The 25,466-nt window shown below is 48.2% G+C and overlaps 1 protein-coding gene and 7 non-coding genes across 9 annotated transcripts; all 8 read left to right on the forward strand.

Annotated features, from left to right (window-relative positions):
* Positions 1–144: 144 nt before the first annotated feature.
* heatr1 (HEAT repeat containing 1) lies at positions 145–23,876 on the forward strand. Of its 2 annotated transcripts, none has more exons than XM_060036287.1 (45): positions 145–242; positions 647–805; positions 926–1,142; positions 1,659–1,800; positions 2,156–2,257; positions 2,686–2,826; positions 3,030–3,241; positions 3,559–3,692; positions 3,988–4,090; positions 4,204–4,305; positions 4,465–4,582; positions 4,835–4,942; positions 5,425–5,523; positions 5,786–5,874; positions 6,045–6,256; positions 6,638–6,759; positions 7,221–7,415; positions 7,795–7,954; positions 8,092–8,240; positions 9,015–9,207; positions 10,099–10,271; positions 10,631–10,801; positions 11,892–12,131; positions 12,453–12,584; positions 12,965–13,068; positions 13,863–14,009; positions 14,187–14,305; positions 14,461–14,582; positions 14,836–14,964; positions 15,508–15,723; positions 16,145–16,274; positions 16,608–16,804; positions 17,358–17,413; positions 17,623–17,746; positions 18,079–18,219; positions 18,485–18,810; positions 19,106–19,256; positions 19,775–19,933; positions 20,062–20,196; positions 20,518–20,622; positions 20,787–20,955; positions 21,361–21,515; positions 22,027–22,185; positions 22,475–22,583; positions 23,163–23,876. In XM_060036287.1, exons 2-45 carry the CDS (start codon positions 664–666, stop codon positions 23,249–23,251), a joined length of 6,498 nt encoding a protein of 2,165 aa, XP_059892270.1. In that variant the 5' UTR covers positions 145–242; positions 647–663; the 3' UTR covers positions 23,252–23,876. The 2 variants fall into 2 exon arrangements, with proteins under 2 accessions (XP_059892270.1, XP_059892271.1); XM_060036288.1 differs by having other exon boundaries at positions 16,611–16,804.
* Positions 5,185–5,311, forward strand: LOC132447120 (small nucleolar RNA ACA64). Its single transcript, XR_009523050.1, has one exon. It is a non-coding gene; the product is annotated as a small nucleolar RNA ACA64 (small nucleolar RNA).
* On the forward strand, positions 7,471–7,597 carry LOC132447119 (small nucleolar RNA ACA64). Its single transcript, XR_009523049.1, has one exon. It is a non-coding gene; the product is annotated as a small nucleolar RNA ACA64 (small nucleolar RNA).
* LOC132447122 (small nucleolar RNA ACA64) lies at positions 8,791–8,918 on the forward strand. Its single transcript, XR_009523052.1, has one exon. It is a non-coding gene; the product is annotated as a small nucleolar RNA ACA64 (small nucleolar RNA).
* Positions 9,718–9,845, forward strand: LOC132447123 (small nucleolar RNA ACA64). Its single transcript, XR_009523053.1, has one exon. It is a non-coding gene; the product is annotated as a small nucleolar RNA ACA64 (small nucleolar RNA).
* On the forward strand, positions 11,355–11,482 carry LOC132447121 (small nucleolar RNA ACA64). The gene has a single exon (XR_009523051.1). It is a non-coding gene; the product is annotated as a small nucleolar RNA ACA64 (small nucleolar RNA).
* LOC132447124 (small nucleolar RNA ACA64) lies at positions 13,566–13,693 on the forward strand. The gene has a single exon (XR_009523054.1). It is a non-coding gene; the product is annotated as a small nucleolar RNA ACA64 (small nucleolar RNA).
* LOC132447126 (small nucleolar RNA ACA64) lies at positions 15,252–15,379 on the forward strand. The gene has a single exon (XR_009523055.1). It is a non-coding gene; the product is annotated as a small nucleolar RNA ACA64 (small nucleolar RNA).
* Positions 23,877–25,466: the final 1,590 nt, after the last annotated feature.

Consider the following 25,466-nt stretch of genomic DNA (forward strand, 5'->3'; position numbering starts at 1 on the left):
AATTGCTGCTGCTATTATTGCTTTATTCTTTTTGAAAATGTGTATCTATATTTATTATAGGATTAAAAATAATACCGAATAAAAATATTCATAAATAATCAATTATAGTTATTGGAAGAAATGTGAAAGAAAGAAACCCGCAAATCGGGCAGTGGTGAACCGGATGTAGAATCTCCGCGTGGCAGGTCATTGCAGCCATCAACACTGTGGGCACGTGTATGGAAGGGATTCACTGAAGACCGGTAAATGTTTTACTTTTTCGAGTTTTCATTATTCTTATAGAAATGTATCATCATATTTATGAATCTTTTGCATATCAGTTTACCTATGAAATGTGTCTGTGGTCTTTATTTAGCTGAAATAGCACACGCATTGCGGAGGTAGCCCATGCCATGCCCAAAGTTTAACTCCCATAACGTTATAACACGTTATAATGGCCACTTTCGACTGATCATCAGCTCTAAGATAAGAGCAACGAGATTTATTGAAAATAAAAAATGCATGATCCCACCATTGAAAATCACATTAAACATAATTTTAATATAACCAATTCACAAAGGAGTGAAAAAGTATAGAGGTTATTTATAAAGAGACATTTCCTACTCTACATTCATCCCTTCATTGGTGTCGAATCGTCCCTTTTTAGATTTCAAGAAAGGAACAATGACATCCCTCGCCCACCAACTGAAGAGGCTTGCCTTGCCTCAGAATGACCCCAACTTGTTCACCCGGAAAGAGGTCGCCTCGCTTCTTTTCGACCCCAAATATGCTGCCACTATGGACAGGACCACCTTCTACGCCCTCGGTGAGTAGTCCTCGGGATTCAATGTGTGTGTGTGTATTACAGCTTGCTTGCTGATTCAGTCTTCTTCTTCTCTGATTTCCATCCTTAATCGTCACATATTTATTCTTATTATATCTTTAGGGTGTAATGGACTCGAAGAGCTTCTGGGAATCGAACCTGCGTTCGCAGAGTTCCAGGACACACTATTTAACCAGGGCTCCGTGATGTTGGAAAGGAGCGTCCAGTCCAAGGAAATCAACGAGAAACTAGACGAAGGGATCTCCCTCTTCCTCGCACGCATCTCACCTTACTTTCTCCTCAAGCCAGCCCAGAAGTGCTTAGAGTGGCTCATACACAGGTATGGTTCTCAACCTAATCTTAAACCTTGATGTTTAATTCAATGGAATGTTCAGTGCAGAGTGACAGTAGTTGTTTGCTCATTTCTACAGTGTTTTTATGATGACTTATGATTTTTAGACCTATATCTATAGCTTACGTGTAGTATCTGAATGCTTAAAAATGGCTATACAAAGTATTACTAATTCTAATCTGTACTAATACATCTATTCTACAAACAAACACACCTTGCATTGATAACAGTGCGACTTCTCTTATAACTTTGTGTTAATCTCCCCATTCCTGACGAACCGTCAATAAATTTGATATGCAATATATCTTGTAGGTTCCTTATATCTTATATATTGTGGATAGTAGGCTTTAAATCCCCCATTACTTCCAATCAAATCCTATCATCACATCCCCTTACCTATTTTGAACTGTGTTAACAATTTGTTCCAATGCATCACAGCATCGAGAAGTGCTCAGAAGGTCGTCTTTAAGTGTCTTTGTTTCTCCCTGGCCCGCATCATCCCAGGTTTCACATCCAGCTGTACAATGTGGACAGCCTGCTGGCGTGCACACTGCCCTACCACGAGACCAAGATCTTCTCCAGGGTGGTCCAACTCCTGAAGATCAGCGAGCCAACACACCGCTGGCATTGGCTGCACGCCTTACAGGTGCGTGTGTGTGTGTGTGTGTGTGTGTGTGTGTGTGTGTGTGTGTGTGTGTGTGTGTGTGTGTGTGTGTGTGTGTGTGTGTGTGTGTGTGTGTGTGTGTGTGTGTGTGTGTGTGTGTGTTTACGCAGCTAGCTTTATTTATGCTGTCGTTTCAGATGTATTTATACACTTCTGTCCAGAATTTGTTATTATATTGTCTTGGTATTGAGAGAGAAAAATAAACCGAGGCATGGTGGTCAATCATTTTGATGTAGTTGTATGGACAGTGAACATGTACAACCTAATTTGTCTTTTTGCGTACAACTTAACGTGGATGCGGCCCCCATTTCTTTGGTTGTTCTGTGTATGTGTTTAGAGGAGCGGAGTGCCATTAGCCAGAGGAACCCTGATCACTCACTGCTACAAAGACCTGAGCTTCATGGACTTCATCTGCACCATGGTCACCAAGGCTGTCGAGGTGAGCACGGAGGTGTCATCGCATGTGACATGCATGTGAATACAATGCATTTGTTTCTCTCGTCTATGTTCTTGTCTGCCAGTCTATGTTCCATGCCTTTTAAAATTGTACTGATGTTACTTTTTCCATGGAAAATTCCAGTGTAAAGGACATCTTTTAAAATCCTCCTTCATCAATTTGTCATAGCCTGTTTGCTGAACATGAATGCACGCGATATTAAATAAAAGTGGGTTCAATAGTAAAACTCATGCTCAATATAGTTCACAGAATCCCATTTCAATGAATCTCAATTCGGAAATACATTGAAGAAATGCCTTTTTTTTCTTCTCATATCTTCCAACACACAGAACGTGCACATTGGCCTAATGCCTCACCCCTTGACTGCATGAAATCCTAATCTCAGATAATTTTTTTTTTTTTTTTCTCAGGCTTATTCTACACACTCGACCACCCACTCCCAGCTCAGAGTGGTCTTCGCCTTCTACGCCTCCACCATGGTGTCTACTCTGGACGCTGTGGACAAAGTGACAGACACCATCATCTCCAAACTGCTGCCCTTTGTTCAGAAGGTAACAACATCAGTGTCATTGAATGAATATTGGAGATATCCCTGATAATTTCCCTGAAAAACGCCCCAAGATGTATTTGGATAAAAAGGTTTTTTGCGAAGCATTGCTTACACATTTGTGCACACTTTACTTCACCTCTACGAACCACTTCAGAAATGCCTTTGTTAATCTGGTGACCCCCCTGTTGCCCTCTCCCTCCCCAGGGTCTGAAGTCGTCCGTGACGGACTACAAGGCGGCCACCTACATGATCGTGTGCCAGCTTGCGGTGAAGGTGGTGATGGAGGGCAGCCTGGTCAACACTCTGGCCCTGCACGTCGCCAAGTCCATGGTCAAGGAGCCCGTGCTCATCAAAGAGGGCCTGGGCTGTCTCATCGTCCTGATCCAGAACCAGAAGAAGGACTCTGTAGGCCCCAAGTACGTATTGGTGGATCATGGTTGGTCAGCCCGATGGGTTTAATGTGATGAACTACGTGGTCTCTGCAAACTAATGCTATTAGCTCCAGCCCCTACCTGCAAGTCAGCACACTTGAAGTCCAATGAATGGAAACTTGCCCAACGCTAGCAAATCCTCAAATTTATATCCAGGCATTAAGGTCATTTTTGACATCATCTCCTAAATTTTCATATAATCCGTTGATCAGGAAAAGTAGGAGGTGATGACAAATTCCGAAAATCTTTAAATATCGATTGAAGTAAATTCTCAACTTCCAGAGTGCGTTGTTTGGTTGCAGAGCCTTCGGCCACCTGTGCTGCGTGACCTCCTTGGTGGAGAGCCTCCAGGCCATGGCGCTGGTCCACGACATCAGCCCGCTGCTGCACTACCTGCTGCCCCTCCTGGTCCACGCTGTGGTCACCGAGCGCTACGGTACGGAGCCGCCCTACGTGGGAGCGTTAGACATGGCAGCAGGACATGGCGGGATGTTTGTTCCGAGTTTTCTTTTGGAATAATCCAGGAAATAGTTTTCTTCACTTTAACAGAGCTTAATATAACTTTCTAGGATTTGTTTTATATTAGACTGATGGATTTATTTTTTCAAAACTGGCTTAATTTATTAATTTATTCTGTTGAAAAGGACAGTTATAAAGTCCAGTAGGAAGAGATAGCCATTACACTTAGTTCCTCCTCTTCATTGGATGAATGCAAACCCATGACTTTGCAGACGAGATGGAGCAAGACGCTGAGGTTCCCGCTCACGGCCTGCTGCTGGAGTCCGTGGTCCGGTCCCTCCCCCTGACCAACGGCCTGGACAACACCGTGGCCAGGTCAGCGCACTGCCTCATACCCACGCCAACCACCACAATACCTCATCAGTCTGACGGCCGAATTACTCCATTTCTATTCTGTATACCAAACTCTTGTGGTTCTCCATGTGCAGGCTTCTCCTGGTGGAGTACCTGGGCCTGGGCGCGCCCACTGAGGAGCACATCGCCGCCCTCAACCAGAGACTGCTGCCCCTGGTGCGCCTGTTTGAGTCCAAGTGAGTGAATCCCGTAGGAAGCGGTTGGTTTGGTGCTCGTGACTCCTGCCCGTGACTCCTGCCCGTGACTCCTGCCCGTGACTCCTAGGAGTAGGAATGCATTTTTTACGGTGATGGATTTAAACTGGCAGTGCGGTGTAACTGGGCTGTCACCTGCAGGTACTGCGGCGCCCTAGACGACGCCCTGTCGGGTCACGTGTGTGACTTCGCTGCCGCGGAGCAGAAACAACTCTTCCACCACTTCATCTCCCTGACAATGAGCAGTGGGAAGTTCCAGGTACTTTCCCAGCATGCCTTGCCTGTCCGATAAACCAGTCAACAGTTCTACGTTAACATGTGTCCATCTCGAGGGCTTGTATGCTGCCCTCTTTGTTCTGTGTGACTTTGAACAATTTTGCGCTGAAATGTTGACGCATTTCTACTGTTTTGAGTCTCAGTGAATCTCTGTTTAACCTGACTTGAGGGCAGGATATTCTAGGTAGTAGTGTTTGTTTGTTTTTTACTTTAACCTCCTCCACCGTTTCCACAGATCCTGGGGGACTCTGACACGTCCCTGCTGCTCAGCCTGAAGCACCCGCTGTCCTCGGTCAGGAACCTGGCCGTGGAGCACCTCGCCGGCCTCCTCTCCTCTGGACAGGTGAGCACTGCCCTGCCATGGTGTGCCGGAAGGTCCTGGTCTTGTAGCCCAATGGAGGAAGATGTCCTGTCTAGATCAATTGGTAGAGCATGACTTTAAAACTGCGAGGGTCCCTGTTCAGTTCCCATTGTGTCCACTCACTGTATTGTAACATGCGTTGGATAAAAAGTTCATTTTCTGGTTAACTTTGTATTAGTATAATTTGATGGTAATGATTTCATTGATGTTTCATCTTGTGTGGCCCGGGCTGAAAACCGCCTCTGCTCCTTCAGTGAGCTGAGGGGAGATACCTGGGCCTAACAGAACTCTGGTGCATTATGCTTATCACACACAGTCTTCCAGTGTGATAAAACCCATGTACCCACATGTACCGCAAGGGTCATCCCCCCCCCCCCCAGGAATATTCTCGTTAGCTTGTTTCATTGGTCCGACTGTGCTCTGATGGTAACTCCTGGATGGTTGTGTGTCTCTGTGATGAGCAGCAGGAGAACCTGGACCAGAGCTTCCTGAGGGAGGCCCTTCTTGACCGCATGCAGGACCACGTCCCAGAGGTGGTGGCCGCTGCCCTCAAGGCCCTGGAGGTCAGTCTGCTAGCACAAACTTGGAGAAGCTATCATGCGGCTAACGGCTAATGGTTTCCTAACTTAGCTCTACGTTTTGGTTAATAGAGGCTATTCATTTCTTAACATGGCTCTTTATCTTTAACGATCGATGGATGGATAGATATAGTTTGATAGTGAGATTGATGGATGGATCAAATGGATATATATTTAGACTTGATGTCGTTGTAGTACTTATTTTAATCATATTTTCTATCTTCCCTTACTCCTCGTTTGTTTTTAGCTGTACATCGATCGCTTGGAGCCAGAGGACACCATTTCCTGCTTGCTGTCCCTACTGGAGAGAACCGACGTCTCATTGGCTGGACAGTGGTAAACTAAACTCCTAATCGCATCAGGAAGGGACTTTCGTTGAGATGAATTCTCCTAAAAAGCCACAGACTGCCCTTTGTTATAATCCATCTTTCAACATTTTAAAGGACAAACTATTGGTGCTGTTCTCTATGGGTGCACTGACACCCCCACCCTCCTCCACTCGCCAGGCTCCCGGTGCTCCAGGACTGCGTGCGGGTGCTGTCGGACCCCCGCCTCGGCAGGGGCAACGCGGAGCTCTCTGAGCGGCTGGGCTGGAGGCTCCTCCCCTTCCTGGTCCTCACCGGGGCCAAGCCGGACTCGCCGCAGCTCCAGCTGGCCACCTGCGTGGCCACCTGCCCCATCCTGGCCCAGCAGCCCCTCACGCAGTCCTGGGCTAAAGGTAGCTGCCAGCGCCTGGGTTACAGTCTGGAACACGCTATGGAAAACACGGACCTCGTCTTTCTCATTTTATAATTGCCAAAGGGTAACGGGGTCAATTCTGTAAGGGAAATTCTTATGTCATGACCAGAATCATCGATGTCGTGTGGAGAACACAAAGTGGGGATGATTCCAACTAGAGCTAAAGTAGCAAAGAACGGTTCAAATCTAAGATATGAGGTGCATAAAGTTGTGTTTATAATTAGTTACAAGATACTGTACAATAAGCATTCATGTATTTGTATATATTTTAAGTACACAATGAGGAAGAAAGTAGACCCCCTATTTTGACCATGGTCATCAAGATGCTGAATAAAGGCTGTTTCTCTCCCCTGCTGTGCAGAGCTGAGTGACGTGGTGACCAACACCAGCACCAAGGACCTGCTGGCCAAAGCCAACGCCCGCCTGGTCTCCACCCTGTCCTTGAACCTGGCCCTCATGGATCCCTTCTCCAAGCGCTCTGCTGTGAGTCACTCACTCATTTATTCATTTATTCATTCATTCACTCATTTATTCATTGATGCACCTATTTAATCAGTCTTTCACTCATTTAATAATTCAGCAAGCTCTGAACTGATCACACGAGACATGGGAAAATCTGTTAATAGATAGCTGTCGTAAACAACTGAAAGTTGTATATAATTATATATTGTATATAATTAGACAATGAAATAGGTCTATCTTTTTTAAATAGGCAGTGTAGGGGAGAGGGGCAGGGTGGTGTAGTGGCCAGTGGTTTATTTGACTCCCTAGCCCTAAGGTCCCGGGCTTCATCTCCAATCTCCACAACCTAACCTGGGCCCCTGCTAGAGCAAGAGGCCCTCACCCCCTACGGGCTCCTCTTCCTCTGGACTCGCTGAACATCCCTTGGGGCTAAAAGCACCCTCCATGACCAACAGTAAACGTTACCATGGTCGCCTCCTCAGCTGGAGAAGTTGGCGATGGTGGTCGAGCAGCTGCAGGGCACTGGGCTGCGGGCGAGGACGGCCTTCCTGGTGCTGACCCAGACGCTGCTGCAGGGCCTGGGCCAGCAGAGCGACACCCACCACCTGGTCACCGCGCAGAGGATCTACACCTGTCTGGAGCGCCACCTGCTGGAGGCCTCTGGCGATGGCAAAGTGGTGGGTTGATTTAACTTGTGTGCAACAGCTATAGAAGGTGATTTTCTTGTGTGGCCCGGGCTGAAAACCGCCTCTGCTCCTTCAGTGAGCAGAGGGGAGATACCTGGGCCTAACAGAACTCTGGTGCATTATGCTTATCACACACAGTCTTCCAGTGTGATAAAACCCATGTACCCACATGTCCCCCAAGGGTCATCTCGTGTGTGGCCCAGGGCGGTACTGATGAATCACTATAAGAATATCACACATGTTCATTTGGATAATGCTGGTTTCATACTTTTAAAACCCCCTTTCTGTCTCTTTATCCCTACGTCTCTCCTCACTCTATCCCCCCCCCCCCCCCCCTCTCTGTTTCCTCCCCCCTCCCTCCCTCCCATAGTCGACCAAAGGGTGCCAGACCTCCTTCTCGGGGTCCCTGACGGTGTACCTGGAGAAGGCTAGAGGCGGCTCAGCGGCCGAGGCCGAGTACCTGCACGTCCTGCTCTCTCTGCTCCGCGGCTTCATCTCCGCCCTCAAGTGCCCGGACCCCTCCTTCAGAGGTGAGCAGCCACCCTGTTGATCTTGTTTGGTCTCTGTTTGACTGGGATTGGTTCTCTCTCTCCATCCACTCATTTAATTGACGGTCTCTCTCTCTGCGGTCATTTGATTGGCCGTGTGTCCCTCTGTCTCTCTCTAGGGGACGTGTGGTGGAACCCGGAGAAGCTGGACACCTCCACCTGCTGCTACCTCCACCTGCTGTGTCGCCTGTTCGACGTGACCATCAGCGGGTCCAGCAAGGGGCCCGCGGAGAGGCCCTACCAGGACCTGATGAAACTGCTCTTCCAGGTAGACGGCGGCCCCCCTTCCTCTCTGCCGCTGATGCCTTTGTTGTTGGGGGTAGAGGGGGCAGCGTAGAGAGGGCTCGTGCTCACGTTCAAAGTTCAGCAAGAGCCCACGTAAAGCTAACCCCGCTAGTGGCCAACCTCGTAAGCAATACACCTCGTAGCGACACTGACCCACGGCCCAATGCTGCCATAGAGAATACACTTAAAATATACCTAAGGACCTATCTATCTCTATAACGTTTTCATGTGATGCTAGCTCCAGTTAATTGTTGACGACCCTGAACTGCCGTTGTGAGACTAAAAATAGTCCTTATGGCCGTCTTTCCACTGTGAGATTGTTTAGACAAGGAACTACTTGTAGTGAACTGAATGGACAAGGCTATGGAGCCATCTTTACAGATGCGTAGACTGACACAGGTGTCGTTCATAACATTTCTAATGGGTCTGGTACTTTACCAGGGATGGTCAAACCTGTGTTTGTCCTACGAAGATGCCTCTGCGAACACTAGGGTCTATCGGCTCTTCGTCACTACAGCGTAGGGATGTGTGGCCCGGGCTGAAAACCGCCTCTGCTCCTTCAGTGAGCAGAGGGGAGATACCTGGGCCTGACAGAACTCTGGTGCATTATGCTTATCACACACAGTCATTCCAGTGTGATAAAACCCATGTACCCACATGTACCCAAAGGGTCCTCCAGTGTCGTCTTTCAACTGTACACCTGTTGTTGTTGTTGTTGTTGTTTTTCTAACCTCTCACCCTCTCAACCGGCCCCCAGGTGCACCTGTCCACGCCCATGGACCTGATGAAGTTCCTGTGCATGCTGTGGGACTACGGCGCCAACCAGGGCGACCAGCTGGACGTGCGCGTGGGCGCCGTCCTCCAGACCCAGGCGCTGTACGTGGGCCAGGCGGTGCTCGCCGCGGTGCCCGCCAGCACGCTGCCCGCGCTGGCCTCCAACCGGTCGCCAGGTACGCCCCGAAGCCCGGGTCATAGATGTATTGATGGATGGACAAGATGGGATTTAAACTAATTATATATTTTGGGAAATGGGCCGTTATTTGAGGATGAATAGTTTAGTAGTAGTATTTTCTTTTTTGTGATGACGGATTGTTATTTAGTCAACAGCAGTTGTTATCCAAAGGGACTTCATCTCGGGCAGAGGTTCTAGTAGGTAGAGTGTCGCCGTTGGGCATCGAGCCCAGAACCTTCTTTGCCTCGTCTATTAGTATTACAGGGTCAAGGTATCTTCATATTAGCGAGATTGTCTAGGCAAGGAACTACTCGTAGTCAACTGATTGGAGACGGTAATGGACCCTTTTGACAGAGGCGTGGACAGACACCGGTGTCGTACATAACCTTTATAATGGGTCTGGTACTTTTATGTACCAGGGATGGTAGAACCTGTGTATGTCCTACGAAGACCCCTCTGTGAACGTGGTCTATCGGCTCTTCGTCACTACAGCGTAGGGATGTGCGGCCCGGGCTGAAAACCGCCTCTGCTCCTTCAGTGAGCAGAGGGGAGATACCTGGGCCTGACAGAACTCTGGTGCATTATGCTTATCACACACAGTCATTCCAGTGTGATAAAACCCATGTACCCACATGTACCCAAAGGGTCATCTAGTGTAGGCCCCCCTCAGAGCGATACTGTTTCAGTGATTTACAAGTTATCGATTTTTATTTTAACTCATTCTTCAGAGATTAGATGTTTCTGAAAGATGATGTTAAATCAAGGTTCTGTTATTAAAAGAATAAAACAATTGTTGTAGTTTAATTTAAACTATGCGTCTGACATATAAATTGACTGAGTGCAACAACCTTAATGGCCACTGTGCGTCTCGGTTCCGGCCGGTCCTCAGTGGTGCCGTCTCTGCTGGCCTGCCTCTGCTCCCCGCTCCGGGAGGTCCGGCGGGCCGCCGTCGCCGTCCTGGACCAACTGTCCGAGGCCACGGAGTCCTCCTTCCAGCCGCTCGTCACAAGGCTACTGAAGAACACGGAGGAGATCATCGCCGACCCCTCCCACCTGAGCCAGGTACGACGGCAACGACAAAACGTAGGCCGACACGAAACGGCCAACGGTTACGTTCACATTCTGAAGAGTAACGCGAGCTAGGGCTGTGCAATCAATCCAATTTTGATCGTGATTTCGATTGTCAGGGTCAAATGATCTCCAAACTAATAAAATATAAATAAATAAATTACGTATATGTTATTTTATTCATTAAAATAACGGATAGATACATATTTGTACATTATTTTCGATTTGAACATTTTCTTTTGAATAATCGTGATTTCATGTTTGACCAAAATAATCTGTACCGATGTTTCTCCATTATCGAGGAGCCCTAACCCGAGCATAAACACCCCACTCACTGTCTTTCCTCACCTTAGGCGCTCAGCGTTCTGCACGAGGAGGTGAGCGCCGACGCGGAGCCGGCTGACCCCCGGAAGCCCACGCTGGGGACGGCCTTCCAGCAGCTGCTGCAGACCATCAAGACCTCGGCCTGCCCCTCCTACACGGCCGTCGCCCTGCTCGGGGCCCTGGACCACGTCAACGGAGAGGTGAGGGGGTGTGGCAGCACAACAGGCCCGCTCTGTGTTGATGAGCCCCTGCGGTCGACGCAGTGGCCGATGTCAATGATGCCGCCGGGTGTCGTTAGCCAACAGACGTAGCCATGCTATTTGTTCAGCATCATCAGTGTTTGGCTCTCATTACTCCTGGCGAAGCAGACGCAGGCTTTTTGGTAAATGGACAGCATGTGTGTAATACAGTCCAGAGGTATTTTTGAATATACATTCATATGGATGTGTGTATCAGCAGTACAGTCCCTGGATGATTAATTATATATAGATGCACCAAATTCTAATGCGCATTGGCGATAAACATTGGCTATAAGGGCAAACGGCAGCTAATCTGTGTATGCTGCCCAAGGGCGCCTTGGCTCTGAACCAGCAACTCTTTAGTCCCTAGACCACTATGACTTTATTAAAGCCGAACAAACCCATCTCAACTCTATGGCGGCAAACCATTTGCTATTTTGGTTTACTTGTATTCAACAGCGGTATTATTTTTTATATACTGTATATGTTACTGGTGATCACAGGGATGTGTGGCCCGGGCTGAAAACCGCCTCTGCTCCTTCAGTGAGCAGAGGGGAGATACCTGGGCCTAACAGAACTCTGGTGCATTATGCTTATCACACACAGTCATTCCAGTGTGATAAAACCCATGTACCCACATGAACCCAAAGGGTCCTCCAGTGTGTCCCCCCCCCCCCAGAGCAGTACTGATGAATCACTATAAGAATATCACACATGTTCATTTAGATAATGCTGGTTTCAAACTTTTAAAACCCCCTTTCTGTCTCTCTTTATCCCTATTTCTCTCCTACACTTTATCTGTCTCTGTCTATTTGTCTCTGTGTGTTTCCCCCCTCTGTTTTATCTATAGATGCACCTACTGCTGATGGGCATTGGCGATAAACATTGGCTATAAGGGCAAACGGCAGTTAGTCTTTGTATCCTGCTCAAGGGCGCCTTGGCTCTGAACCAGCAACTCTTCAGTCGCCAGACCACTATGACTTTATTGAAGCCCAACAAACCGTTCCTAACTCTATACCGGCCACCCTTGTGCTTTCCCGCCCTCCCCCAGTCTGTGCTGATGGCCCTGATGCCCGTGCTGGACTTGCTGGTGGTGCAGAGCGGCCAGGACCCCACCTTCCTGCGCAACGAGGCCCAGCTCTCACAGCTGGTCCTGGGCAAGTACAACGAGGAGGCGGCCCCCCTGCTGGCCAAGGACCAGGCCTGCCTGGCCCTGTTCGTCCAGGCCCTGAAGTCGCCCCTGCAGCCCTACCCGGACATCCCCAGCATCCAAGTCATGGCTCTGGAGCAGGTCTGTTGTTGTGTTTTCACACACTTCCTCGTCTCATCTGAACTTGTCTTCTAAAAGGAATAGGGTGTTAAAGGGCCCCTATTTTACCACCGGGTTGAGATGTTGGGCCGTTCTTTTTTGTTAATATACCTACGACGTCACTATGGGCTGATTTTTATTTTTATTTTATTTTATTTTCATATTTGCATGTATATAAAGAATTCATCAAAATAGGATGAGTCCATCTTCCCCAAGCCCAGTATATTCCCAGACACTCCTCAGACGGTTCCTCGCCCCCGCCCTGTCCGTGACCTCTCTCCGTCCGACCTCTGACCCCTCCAGATCACCAAGGCCTTCTTCGCGGCGCTGGGGGAGGAGAAGGTGCAGCAGCAGCTCCTGGGCGTGATGTTTGACCTGCTGGCGGACAGCCGGGAAGCCCTCGTCTCCAGCGCCATCAGCAGCGTCTTCAAAGGGGTGAGGGGAGCCCGCCGCCACGCTCCCATGGCCTCGGTTACTTTTCTATGTTTTCAAAAATGCAGGCATTCAAAGTCAGTATTAATCCATGCTGACTGACAGTTAACTTGATTCCTTTGGTAATAATGGCTATTAATAATAATAATAGTAATAATAATAATAATATTTTTTCATTGATACACCAGTCGTTATTGTTGTACAGAAGGGTATCGGGGCAACGAAAGAAAAGTGTATTCTGAGAGTAATTCTTCAATCTTCGACTTCAAAAGGGTATTTTTGAGTTTTGGACATCACCACGGTCATAAACTTCCTAGCCACTACAGTCGTTTCAAGATACACTTTACAATGCTTACACTTCTCTTTTGCTTCTTCATCGGTAGCTAGCGGTGGATGCTGAGCTGGTGGCCAAAGAGTTGGTTCCTCCAGAGAAACCTAAAGTCAGCGTGACCGTCCAGCAGACGCGCAGGAGCAAGATGCTACAGAGGTGGGGTGGACTACATTACCCAGGACTCTTTCACCTTCCCTTCACATGCTGTACTGTGAAAGCAGGTTTAGCTCATGTTTCTTTCGTAGTTCTTTGCTTTGACATAACAATATCCTACACGGTTAGTATTTAAAAAGAAAGGTTAGTCTTGGCTGCTCTAATCATTTTTATTTACTGCTGTAAAAATATATATATATTTAGACCTATTTTTGTTTGGCATTCAGATATATATATGTATTTTTTAGTAATGTAGGATCAAGATATCTTCATATTAGCGAGTTTGTCTAGGCAAGGAACTACTCGTAGTCAACTGAATGGAGACGGTAATGGAGCCTTTTGACAGAGGCGTAGACAGACACCGGTGTCGTACATAACCTTTATAATGGGTCTGGTACTTTTATGTACCAGGGATGGTAGAACCTGTGTTTGTCCTACGAAGACCCCTCTGTGAACGTGGTCTATCGGCTCTTCGTCACTACAGCGTAGGGATGTGTGGCCCGGGCTGAAAACCGCCTCTGCTCCTTCAGTGAGCAGAGGGGAGATACCTGGGCCTGACAGAACTCTGGTGCATTATGCTTATCACACACAGTCATTCCAGTGTGATAAAACCCATGTACCCACATGTGGGTTATAGAGGTGTTTTTTTTTGCATTTGGTTGAATATTGCATTTGAGCAGCTAATGGCTCTGTTATGGGATGGCTTCTATCAAAGCTCTGAGATACTTAAAGAGGGCATAAAGCATGTAGAAATCTAGAAAAGGACCAACATTTTGTTTTTGTTTTTCTCCGAGCAGGAAAGCTGAAGAGAGCGGGGAGAGTAAGCCGGAGGAGGAGGCGGTGTTGTGGCAGAGGGTCACTCTGATCCTGGAGCTGCTGCAGCACAAGAAGAAGCTGAAGAGACCCCAGGCCTTGGTCCCGGCACTGTTCACCCTGCTGTCCAGGTAGGGGAAATGCAGACCTTGTAATTAAGGCACCTCGAGACGGACCCTGGTACAACAAACATACACACCTGGTAATACAGGTACCTGGGGGCCCAGAGCCCATCTGGTAGCACAGGGACCTCTAACCAGGGTCCCTGCCTCCCCGAGCTGCATTAACACTCTGGTGCCTCCGTGTAGGAGCCTGCAGCCCGGCCCAGGGATCCAGGCTAACGTGGAGTACACCCGGCAGCTCCTCCTCAGCTGCCTTCTCAACGTCTGCCAGAAGCTGTCTCCAGACGGGGAGCCCGTGGCAACGGGTAGGTCCAGAAAAGATTGGGGCCTCTTTCCCATCTTGAAATACATTTTCATCAACAGTCAATAATCAACAAACAATATTCTGTCTCTTCATGAATGCTGTTTTTAATATGCATCCCAAGTTTGACTGTTCTTCATAAATCCTGTTCTCGTGCAGACATTCTGGAGGAGGACAAGTTCAACGTGGAGCTGGTGGTCCAGTGTGTGAGGGTGTCGGACATGCCCCAGACCCACCACCACGCCCTCCTCCTGCTGGGAACCGTGGCCAGCATGTTCCCCGTAAGCTACTCCCTCCAGACAGTGATACACCACACGTTGATACCCCGCACACAGAGATACCCCGAACACAGTGATCCACTAATTGATACCCTGCACACCTTCATACCCTGCACACACCCATACACTCCCCACAATTAAATATCCCTGTACATGCTTCTTTTTGCGGTGGGCGTAGTTGACGTCGGCTTTGGCCCTAGCTCGTCATCGGTCGGGACAAGGAAGTGTTTTAACCCCCGACCCTTTCCGTCCTCAGGAGAAGGTGCTGCACAACATCATGCCCATCTTCACCTTCATGGGGGCCAACATCATGCGCCTGGACGACTCCTACAGCTTCCAGGTCATCAACAAGACGGTGCAGACGGTCATCCCCGCCCTGATCAAGGTGAGTGCGGGGTTAGGGCTCATGACCGAGGGTCTCCCACGAGGCTAGGTAGACCTAGTGCTGAAGCTAGCGGACTAGTCGAGGGTTTCTGGGTAGTGGCTTTGGCGGGATTGAGTATTGAGTATATTTACCCTGGCTGGTTTCTACCAAGTTGCCACCGCAGCTTTAATAATGCGATGAGACTGGTACTTTAATGTACCAGGAATGGTCAAACCTGTGTTTGTCCTACGAAAGACGCCTCTGTGAACGGGGGTCTAGTGGCTCACTACAGCGTAGGGATGTGTGGCCCGGGCTGAAAACCGCCTCTGCTCCTTCAGTGAGCAGAGGGGAGATACCTGGGCCTGACAGAACTCTGGTGCATTATGCTTATCACACACAGTCATTCCATTGTGATAAAACCCATGTACCCACATGTACCCCAAGGGTGAGAAAGTTTACATTAGTGGAGTAAATGGTACCAAGATACTGAATCTACTCCCTTCCTTCCTCCTTTCCTTCGTTCCTGTGTTATCTTCTCTTCATCTCTCGCCCTCTCTCCACCAGGCCCACGAGGGCAGTGAGACCAGCAACATGGACGTGGTGGTCATCAAGATCGTGCACGTGTTCGTGGACGCCCTGCCCCACGTGCCCGAGCACCGGCGCCTGCCCATCCTGTCCCAGCTGGTGACCACGCTGGGGCCCGCCCGCTTCCTCTGGGTCCTCATGCTGCTCCTGTTCAAGCAGCACGCCACCAAGACCGCCGGCTCGGCCGCTGACAAGGCGAGACATGAATCATGGGCTTTTTAATCCAATTTTGATCGATAGCATAATAATTGACCATTATAAATATTAATCGTGATATACTTTCTTTTTTTTTTTATAAAGCGATCCAAATGCACTCAATCACAAAATGAAATGTGTTAAAAAAAAAAAGGGTAACAATATCAAACAAGGATATTACTAAGCCTTTCAATATCATTGAGTCATATTATTAGATGCTGTACAGAAAATATTCAGCTATATTTTGCCTCATTTTTAATACTTTAAGAATAAGTTAATTTAGTCTTGCGATAAACCAAATGTGATGCATTTACCGTTGTGGTCACTCTGCTAAACACTGTGGGAGTGGGAAGGGGTTTCAGGTTATACGCACCCTCCCTGAACTCAGACTCTAATGGTAGACATGGTTCTGTGGGCCCAGGAGGTGGCTCTGGAGATGGACGTGGAGTTCTGGACCTCTCTGTGCTGTACCTTCGAGGTGTCGGAGCAGCTGACCTCCGTCATCCACATCCTGCAGTACCTCATGGGCCTGCCCCAGGACAAGGAGGACGGTGAGAACCAGCGCCCCTTCACATTGATAAGACTTTACGGACGCTGTCGTTGTTATAACCCTCTCTTACTGCCCTCTGGTGGCTGGGAGTCAAACAGCCGAACCACTACACTGTCCTTGGACCCCTCACACACAATCTAAATCAAGTGTTTAATTTGATTACCTACCTAGTAGCTGACTACACTGGGATCAAGTTTGGATTCAAATATTGCCCATAATAAATAAACGCTAATTATACAAATAATATGTATAATAAATATAATACTACAAAAATGTTAATAATGGCTATTCCCCTGAAGTGGATTAAATAAACAACGCTGCCGCCCTCCACCAGCAGTTCCTGCTACCACGCGGACCCCGGCCCCCCGTCGAGGGGCGAGGAGGAAGGAGCCCCAGCCACAGGAGGAGGAGAAGGCCGAGGAGCTCCTCTTCAACGTGGAGGCCCACAGCAGCAAGGAGCTCAGGCACTTCAAGTTCCTCTCCGTCAACTTCACCGCCCAGCTCCTCGCCGCCAGCGGCTTCATCGGGAAGGTAGGACCACTAGCTCCTCAGGGGGTCTTCTGGAGTAGTCCTAGGGACCACTAGCTCCTCAGGGGGTCTTCTGGAGTAGTCCTAGGGACCACTAGCTCCTCAGGGGGTCTTCTGGAGTAGTCCTAGGGCCCACTAGCTCCTCAGGGGGTCTTCTGGAGTAGTCCTAGGGACCACTAGCTCCTCAGGGGGTCTTCTGGAGTAGTCCTAGGGACCACTAGCTCCTCAGGGGGTCTTCTGGAGTAGTCCTAGGGCCCACTAGCTCTCAGGGGGTCTTCTGGAGTAGTCCTAGGGACCACTAGCTCCTCAGGGGGTCTTCTGGAGTAGTCCTAGGGACCACTAGCTCCTCAGGGGGTCTTCTGGAGTAGTCCTAGGGCCCACTAGCTCTCAGGGGGTCTTCTGGAGTAGTAATTCTCATAGGGGAGATATGACCAGTTGCGGTTATCGTAGGAGAAACTCCACCTGATGCAATTCTTCTCAATCCTCTTTGTTTTTATGTCACTAAAAATAAGTTTACACGACTTCATTCATTATTTTTCTGTCTTTGTTGTTGCAGCTCGCAGATACCACCGATGCTGGGGAGGATGAAGGTCTTCTACAGCTGCAGCAGAGGTGTGTGTGTGTGTGTGTGTGTGTGTGTGTGTGTGTGTGTGTGTGTGTGTGTGTGTGTGTGTGTGTGTGTGTGTGTGTGTGTGTGTGTGTGTGTGTGTGTGTGTGTGTGTGTGTGTGTCATCAGGAGTGTTTGAACATGGACCAAACTCCCAGTGACGGTAATAATAAAGTTTCAAAGGCTCACATTTGGATGTCTGTTTCACTTTCAGCCTGCTGGAGGAAACGCTGCGCTACATCCACAGTGTGGCCCGCTGTGTGGAGGACAACTCAGACAAGCCTACCGCCAAGTTCTGGAGGGCTCTGCTCAACAAGGCCTACGACGTCCTGGATAAGGTGAGCTAGCAGTGCCAACGCCATGGACCACTGCCACAAATGGGGCTGCTACTGTGACTATATTCATATAGACTTACTCATTATCATTGGGGATAATGGTAGTTTGAACTTTGTATCGCCGATCAAATAATTATAAGTGTGAGGGTGCAAGGTTGATGGCCTTAACCTTATCATCCCCAAAGGGAAATTATGGAGCTAGGCAAACTTAAGTTCATCTCTTTTTATGCAGAAAATCTGGTGGTTCAATCATTTAATATAGAATTTACGTTGATCTTTTCCCATTTAAAAACATGAAACATTCCTGTAACGGTGCAACGTCTTCTATTACCAAGGTGAACTCCCTGTTGCCCACGGATACCTTCATCATGGTGATGAAGGGGCTAATGACCAATCGTCTGCCGTCGGTCCGGAGGAAGGCCATGGAGCTGCTGAACAACAAGCTGCAGCACAAGACCAAGTGGGAGGAGCAGCAGGTACGCTCGCACGCCCACTCATTCACTCAACGCTCCATACAAACACACCATCTATAGCCAAACTATACCATCATCTTCCTTATTGAGCCAAAGCTCTTGTATTACAGGCACTTGGCGGCGTCCTTTTGTTTTCATTTTACTCATGTACATCCACCTGGATAACACAAGACTTTAACATATTTTTTAATGTACATTTATCAAGTACCGACTTAATGCAGATGAGTCCGTTAGTATTGTATTAACGTCTTGAATGTTCCCCTGGCAGGTGACGGTGCTGCTGCGTCTCTCAGACGACCTGCTTGCCATCGTGGGTAGGGGTCACGGCCAGGGCGCGGAGCAGCCGGAGGCGGAGATGAGGGAGGAGCAGGAAGAGGAGCTGGCCATCAACCGGCAGACGGCGCTCTACAGCCTCAAGCTGCTGTGCCGCAACTTCGGCGCCGCCCACCCGGAGGCCTTCGTCCCCGTGCTGCAGCGTGCCGTGGAGGTCGCCACGGCGACGGAGGAGGAGAAGAACGTGACGGGCAGTGCCCTGCTCTGCATCGCCGAGGTGGCCAGCGTGCTCAAGACCCTGGCCATCCCCCAGCTGCCCCGGTGAGGAGACGGGGGCGCACCGGGCGCTGTGCTTCGTGGCTTATGGTCGTCCACTTACTGTTTGGGGATCCTGGGCACCCTCTGACTAAAGGAGAACCAAAGCCAACCGATGTAGTTTGGTTCCATTCCCCCTTGGGCACAACCCCATGGTTTGAAAGTATTTACTCCAAAACCCCGGTCTTGTGAAACACTTTGGAGAAAAGTGTTCCCATGCATAATGCAATGTGCAACGTTTAGTTAAAATGGGAGGAACGGAGAAAAGAAGTATCAATAAAGTTGTGTGTGTCTGTTCCAGCCTGATGCCGGCGGTGCTGCAGACGATGGAGGAGAGGAAGGACCTGCTGTCCAACGAGATCTACCTGCTGAGCGCCGTCACAGCCCTGCAGCGCGTGTCGGAGACGCTGCCCCACTTCATCAGCCCCTACCTGCACGCCACCGTCACACAGGTCAGCAGCCACGCCTCCCCACTCACCTGAAAACGCTGCGTTGCAGGAAGGGGCAGCACACGATTATGACTTGTTGATAGAAAAATCGATGCACAACGTTTGTTCGAATATGACTGAAAGTGGGGGCGAGAACGGAAGCGTGAAGATTTTTTGGGGTTCTGTCCATTAATGGGATTTCACTTAATAATAACTTCATTCATACAACTTGTAGAGTGATAATTATCACATGAGGTTTGTCTTTAGGTCTTCAAAATGTTGTGTGAATCCTTATAGTGGAAGTCATTACGATTCCAGTTTTTTGGAATTTTTTGTGAAAACTCATTGCGACTTAATATACATTTTTATTTACATCCTTGCGATTGCCAACTTAATTTGCCACACAACTAAATATATCTTCAGAGTCTTTAATCATCTTGAAAGTGAAAGAAGATATCGTCATTATTACAAGTTCCCATAAATGCCGTGTGCGCTGCCGACGACATGCCCTCAACACGTTCTTCATTGGTCCTCATCATCAGGTGTGTCGGATATCCCGGCTAGCAGAGACCTCTGCCACGTCCCCCCAGCTCTCCGCCCGCCTCACCTCCCTCAGCTCCACCCTGGCCACCAAGGTGCCCCCCAGGGTCCTGCTGCCCACCCTCACAAAGTGCTACAACGACATGGTCCCCGCAAAGCAGGTGTGTGAAACGAGTGTGACGGTGCTCGAAAGTTCATTGCTCTGATCTAAAAACGTTTGTCATTGTGCATTGTACTCCAATATTATAACCAAAACGCTGAGTTTAAATTGGTTTCTTTGTTTCTGCAGAGCCATCTAGGTCCCCTCATGTCCATTTTGAAGGCACACATCACTCACATGGAGAAGGATCAGCTGAACACCCACCAGTCAGAGCTCACCTCCTTCTTCCTCACTGCACTGGACTTCCGGGCCCAGCACTGCCAGGTAGTGGCAGGCCCTGTCCTCTGTCTGTCTTTACCCCTCACTTCTGTTGGTCCAGCGGGGAATCCCCGTTGGTCCAGGAGTACCTTGATTGTCCTGTTTTGTATAGCGTTCTTGTTCATAGGTTATTGTCTAAAGTCTATTGTTACAGGACTAGCAGTGCAGTTTGTTCTGAAGTGGGTGGGGTCTAGTGTAGTAGTTTTAAGCGCTCATACTCCTCAACACCCGAGGATACCATTCATAATACAACTGCAAAGACCCGTTGCCATTCCGGGGTGCTGTCACTAAGCATCCGAGCGGCCATGTTTTTTCCTCTCCTGACAGGGTGATCTGCCGAAGACGGCGGAGGTGGAGGGCTTCACTATCGACTGTCTCCTCGCCATGGTGATGAAGCTCTCAGAGATCACCTTCAGACCGCTCTTCTTCAAGGTAACAAGGAAAAACTTGATTGGTTCCAATGTGTTGAAAGCTTGCTGTTTCACCCCCATGTGTGCTGATATCGTTTTAGATTGTGCTATGTTTTCCCCGGGTCCAGTGGTCAGACATCTCCTACCCTTCTATAACCTGTGGTCCTCTGGCTCCTCCTGCTGCAGCTGTTTGACTGGAGCAAGACGGAGACGGAGGGGAAGCAGAGGCTGCTGACCTTCTACCGGCTGGCCGACCGCATCGCAGACCGCCTCAAGGGGCTCTTCGTGCTGTTCGCCGGCAACCTCGTCAAGCCCTTCTCCGACCTCCTCCAGCAGACCAACGTCGCAAAGACAGGTGGGTCCGCTCTCCACGTTTTGGATTGGCCGCTTTTAATGGTCATGTGATCAGACGACAGAATGTGCTGACTAGCCACTAGCTTCTTCTTTCTTTTTTTTTGGCCAAGCGCAAACTTGTAGCAACAAACACTGAGTTATAGTTTATTGCTGAATTATAAATGACATTTATTTCTGAGTTGTGTGACAGATTGATTAACCCTGTTTTATAGAATAGCTAACAAGGAGGTTCGAGCTTTTCATCGACAACCTCCACTCATATTTGCATACAACACATTTCAAATTTCCTAACTTGTTTCAATTCTCCAGTTTTAAAGAGCTAAGGCAGGTCACAGATTCAGGGAATGTTTGGTCCGAAATGACTTCTATGTCGAATAACACGGTTGCCCCCGCTCCCTCCGGCCAGACGAGGCGCTGTTTGACTCGGCGGACGGGGTGGACAAGAGCACCATGCTGCTGCACCACGTGCTGGACTGCATGTTCAAGATCTTCATGTACGACACGCACCACTTCCTGAGCAAGGACCGCGCCGAGGCCCTCATGGGGCCCCTAGTGGATCAGGTGGGTCCGAGCGTCACAGCTGGAAGACGCACGCTCAAAGTCAAACGTGAATTCAGCCAAACGTGGAGGGGAAGTAGGTAAAGCCTAAATGGGAGGTAGGATCTAGGTGAAGCTAGCCAAACTCTTTTTAGGAAACCCGATTGGCAGGTCATATAAGGTTTGCTCTACCGGTTTCTGCACTCCTTTGCGAGGTGAAACGTAACGACAGTAAAGTAAGTTGCTAAGTGAAGCAAGGGGTAAAGAAATGTGGACTGAATTCCCGGTGAATTCTGTGATGCCTTTTGAGCAAGGCAGGTCTCGCATTCATTTTGAGAATAGTTTATGCGATGGATGGGGAGAGCAGTAATTCCTCTAGTTATATTATCTTGCTCTCCAATAGAAATATATATTTTATGGCATAATGTTTAAAATAATAAGAAATAAGTAGGTGCACGAACAAGGGCCCAGTTATGCTTTCTAAAGCGATGAACCTATTTCGGTTGTCATGGTTATCATAAACGTTGTTCTTCAGTTGGAGAACACCCTCGGGGGGGAGGAGTCGTACCAGCTCCGGGTGACCCAGCACCTGGTGCCCTGCCTGGGCCAGTTCTCCGTTGCCATGGGTGACGACACGCAGTGGAAGACCCTCAACTACCAGGTCCTGCTCAAGACCCGGCACAGCTTGTCTAAGGTAGGAGTCCTACACAGGCGCACACCAAGTACAGGGAATGAATGGTTTAAATAAATACCTGCTCCTTAATAACCTGAATCTGAAATCACCTCAGATGAATTCTACATGACCATAATAGTACATAGTATTTTTCTTCTTAACAATAAATAGGAAGGTTGCCGAGGTTGTTTGCTTCAGGGAAAATCAGCGTGTGTTTTTAATGTATGAAGCCAGCCAGGAGTAAATGTCAAAGTGACATTGGCTCACATCTCTGGTCACCTCCACTCACCCCCTGCTCTCCACACCTTAGGTGCGCTTCTCCGCTCTGCTGATGGTGATGGAGCTGGCCCGCAAGCTGAGGGAGAACTACATGGTGCTGCTGCCCGAGACCATCCCTTTCCTGGCCGAACTCATGGAGGGTAAGTTAGCCCACCCCAGTCCCTTTGGGTCCAACGTAGGGATGCTCCAGTCCCATACCGGCCCAATATGTTAACATGTGGTGCCGGTATTGGAAGCTGAGGTCATGAGTAGTGCCGATCTGAACTTCCTAAGTCGTTAAATCGAAGCTGCTCTTCCGCCAAATGAGAGAGTGCAATAGTACATTTTGTAAGTTCATTGTCAGTTCAAAGCTTACCTTTGGAATGTGTGTGCAGATCTATAGGATCAATACTACTACATCTAGTAGTAAAAACCCTTGTCATTTCTCACCTTTCATAAAAGTCTGTCCAACAGTGCACAAATCGCATAATTTTCATGATTCCACCAAAAACATTTCAGATCATGTAATATTTTTCTTGCTCGCCTAAAAATTGCTGCAAAACTTTGCACAATAAAAAATGATGTTAAATAATTAAAACGTCAGTGTTGTGTGTCCCACATAAATACATGCACGTTCTCCTTTCACGTTGAATATATGATGTTGCTTTGGGTGTGAAAGCCCTATAGCGCCTGCCTGTAGGATTTGGGTTGAACTACCTATGTCTGTTCCCCTTGTCCAGATGAATCCGAGGAGGTGGAACATCAGGTCCAGAAGGTCATCCAGGAGATGGAGAACATCCTGGGGGAACCTCTGCAGAGCTACTTTTAACTCACACACCACCCCATAGCACACTACACACACACATAACTCCACCTTCGGTACTTCCAGTTAGCAGTTATTGCTATATGGGTGTCTATACTTTAAATGCCTTTAGAAGGACTTAAACAGCGGCTTGACTATATTTGCACGGCTCCTTAGCGAATATATAAATCTCTGCCGCAGCCACAAATATCTAGGTGGCCGTTTTGGAAAGACTCACCATTCCCAAGCATCATCTCAAACGTACACAAGTCTCATTGTGTATGTCTGATCACTTTCACCAACCAACAAGTCATTTTTCCCTGAATGCCATTTTTCAGGTCAGTGCTGTGGTTGCATTCAGGCCTACGTATTGGTCATTTGTTTTTGGCCAACTCGAAGTTAGGTAATATTTTGTATTTTGGGTTGAATCAGTGTGACTGAGTATTTTTAATCTTTAATCAAACTATTTGTTTGCTTAAAAGGTAACTTTTTTTTTTTTGACATCGAAGGAACGGAGTAGGAATCATTAATTAAGAACTTTTCTTGTAGGCTACCTTCCAGATGATGTATACATGTTATGTGTTTCTGTATTTGTTATATGTGAAGATGTCATTCATCATTAAATGTATGCATCTATTGGCTAAGAAACGTATTATAGTAGCCTATAATTGTCTTTATTCAAATAATTGGATCCCATCTATACAATCCCAATTAATACAATCCTGAGTATTGTTAAAGTGGTGATTAGGCCACCAGGTGTGTGAGTATCCACCAACGTGAATGCTGGATAGATCAGTTTACCAGCCTACCCAGTGGACTGTAACAGATGTTGCTTAATATCTAGCCATCATACATCTAGGTGGACACTCCCACTCATGATGTCACTGAACACAGGAAAAGGCCGATTTTCAAACGGCCTGTAATGGCTTATCACAACTTCATGTGAAGTTGTTGTTCACATGAAGGTGGTCTTGTTCTACCAGCCTACTAATTGACTGCCTATACATTCAATTGTGTGTCCACTAGATGGCATCCAACTACCCGAAAAAGTTGGCTGCCACACATTCACGGTAATAGTCTAATATGCAACACACGCAGTCTAAAAGCCACATTATGAGCGGTCAAACAAATGTTCTTGCAACCTTGGGGAGGTTGCTCCTCCATCCCGCTCTTATGTAGAGGCTGCCCATTCGGGATGATTGAGGCTTGTGTGCAATTTAACTGATAGGCTATATAAGAGCAATAAGCCTCCTCACCAAGTCCTGCTTTCAGCGCGTGTGATAAGCGATATGTTATTTATATTAAAAGATGATAAAATATTAACATTAATTACGTCAGCTTCATCCCGAATTAACAACCCCCGCATGCTAGGTTAGGATATAAGGCAACTTTAGGAATGTATATTACCATATTTGGTGGCATGTTGGCGGCGCGCACGGACGCAGCGGCTCTTGGCTCTCTGATTAGTGTATTATGCTCTTGTTGTTTGTGTTTTTAGTGTGTCTTAGGACGTGGTGTCAAGCTAAACATATTTACAGCCACACACAGCTCCTGAACATCGGGTTACGTTGTCAGGTTGCGGTTACGAGCGACTTCCAGCGGAATCACAACATCCCGCTCGACATAGCGAGGACACCGGAGTCCCCTTGGATTGTTGTCGACCCCGGCAAGCGGCGTAGGCGGCGCAGGGAGCGCAAGCAGGAGCGGGGTTGCCGAGCGGGTCTTCTAGCCCGGCTACGGAAACAGCCACTCAAAACCCCGTTACCAAGCATATTCCTGACTAACGCAAGATTCATCGTTCACAAAATCTAGCAGCCAACAGCTTTGTTCACGATTGCTGTGTTATGATCATCACGGAGACAATCAGCTGATCCCGGATGCGTCAGTTCTACGAGCGGGACGCACTATCCACCGCTCCGACAGGAACAAGAACTCCGGTAAGAGCAGAGGAGGGGGACTGTGTTTATGTGCACAATGATTGGTGCGCAAGCAGTAAGGGCACAGTCACTCACTGCTCCCCGGAAACAGAAGCAATGACAGTAGTTTGCAGACCCTTCTATCTGCCCAGAGAGCTGACAGTGGTAATTATCACTGCTGTTTATATTCCACCAAATGCAAATGTTAGCATAGCTCTTACCTACCTACATGATAGTGTCAATAAACAGCAGCAAGCTCATCCTGATGGGTATCATCGCTGCGGATTTTAATCAAGCATGCCTAAAGACAGTCCTTTCCAGATTTG

This window comes from Gadus macrocephalus, chromosome 18 (genome assembly GCF_031168955.1).
Source record: "Gadus macrocephalus chromosome 18, ASM3116895v1".
In the NCBI taxonomy this organism is placed as follows: Eukaryota; Metazoa; Chordata; class Actinopteri; order Gadiformes; family Gadidae; genus Gadus; species Gadus macrocephalus.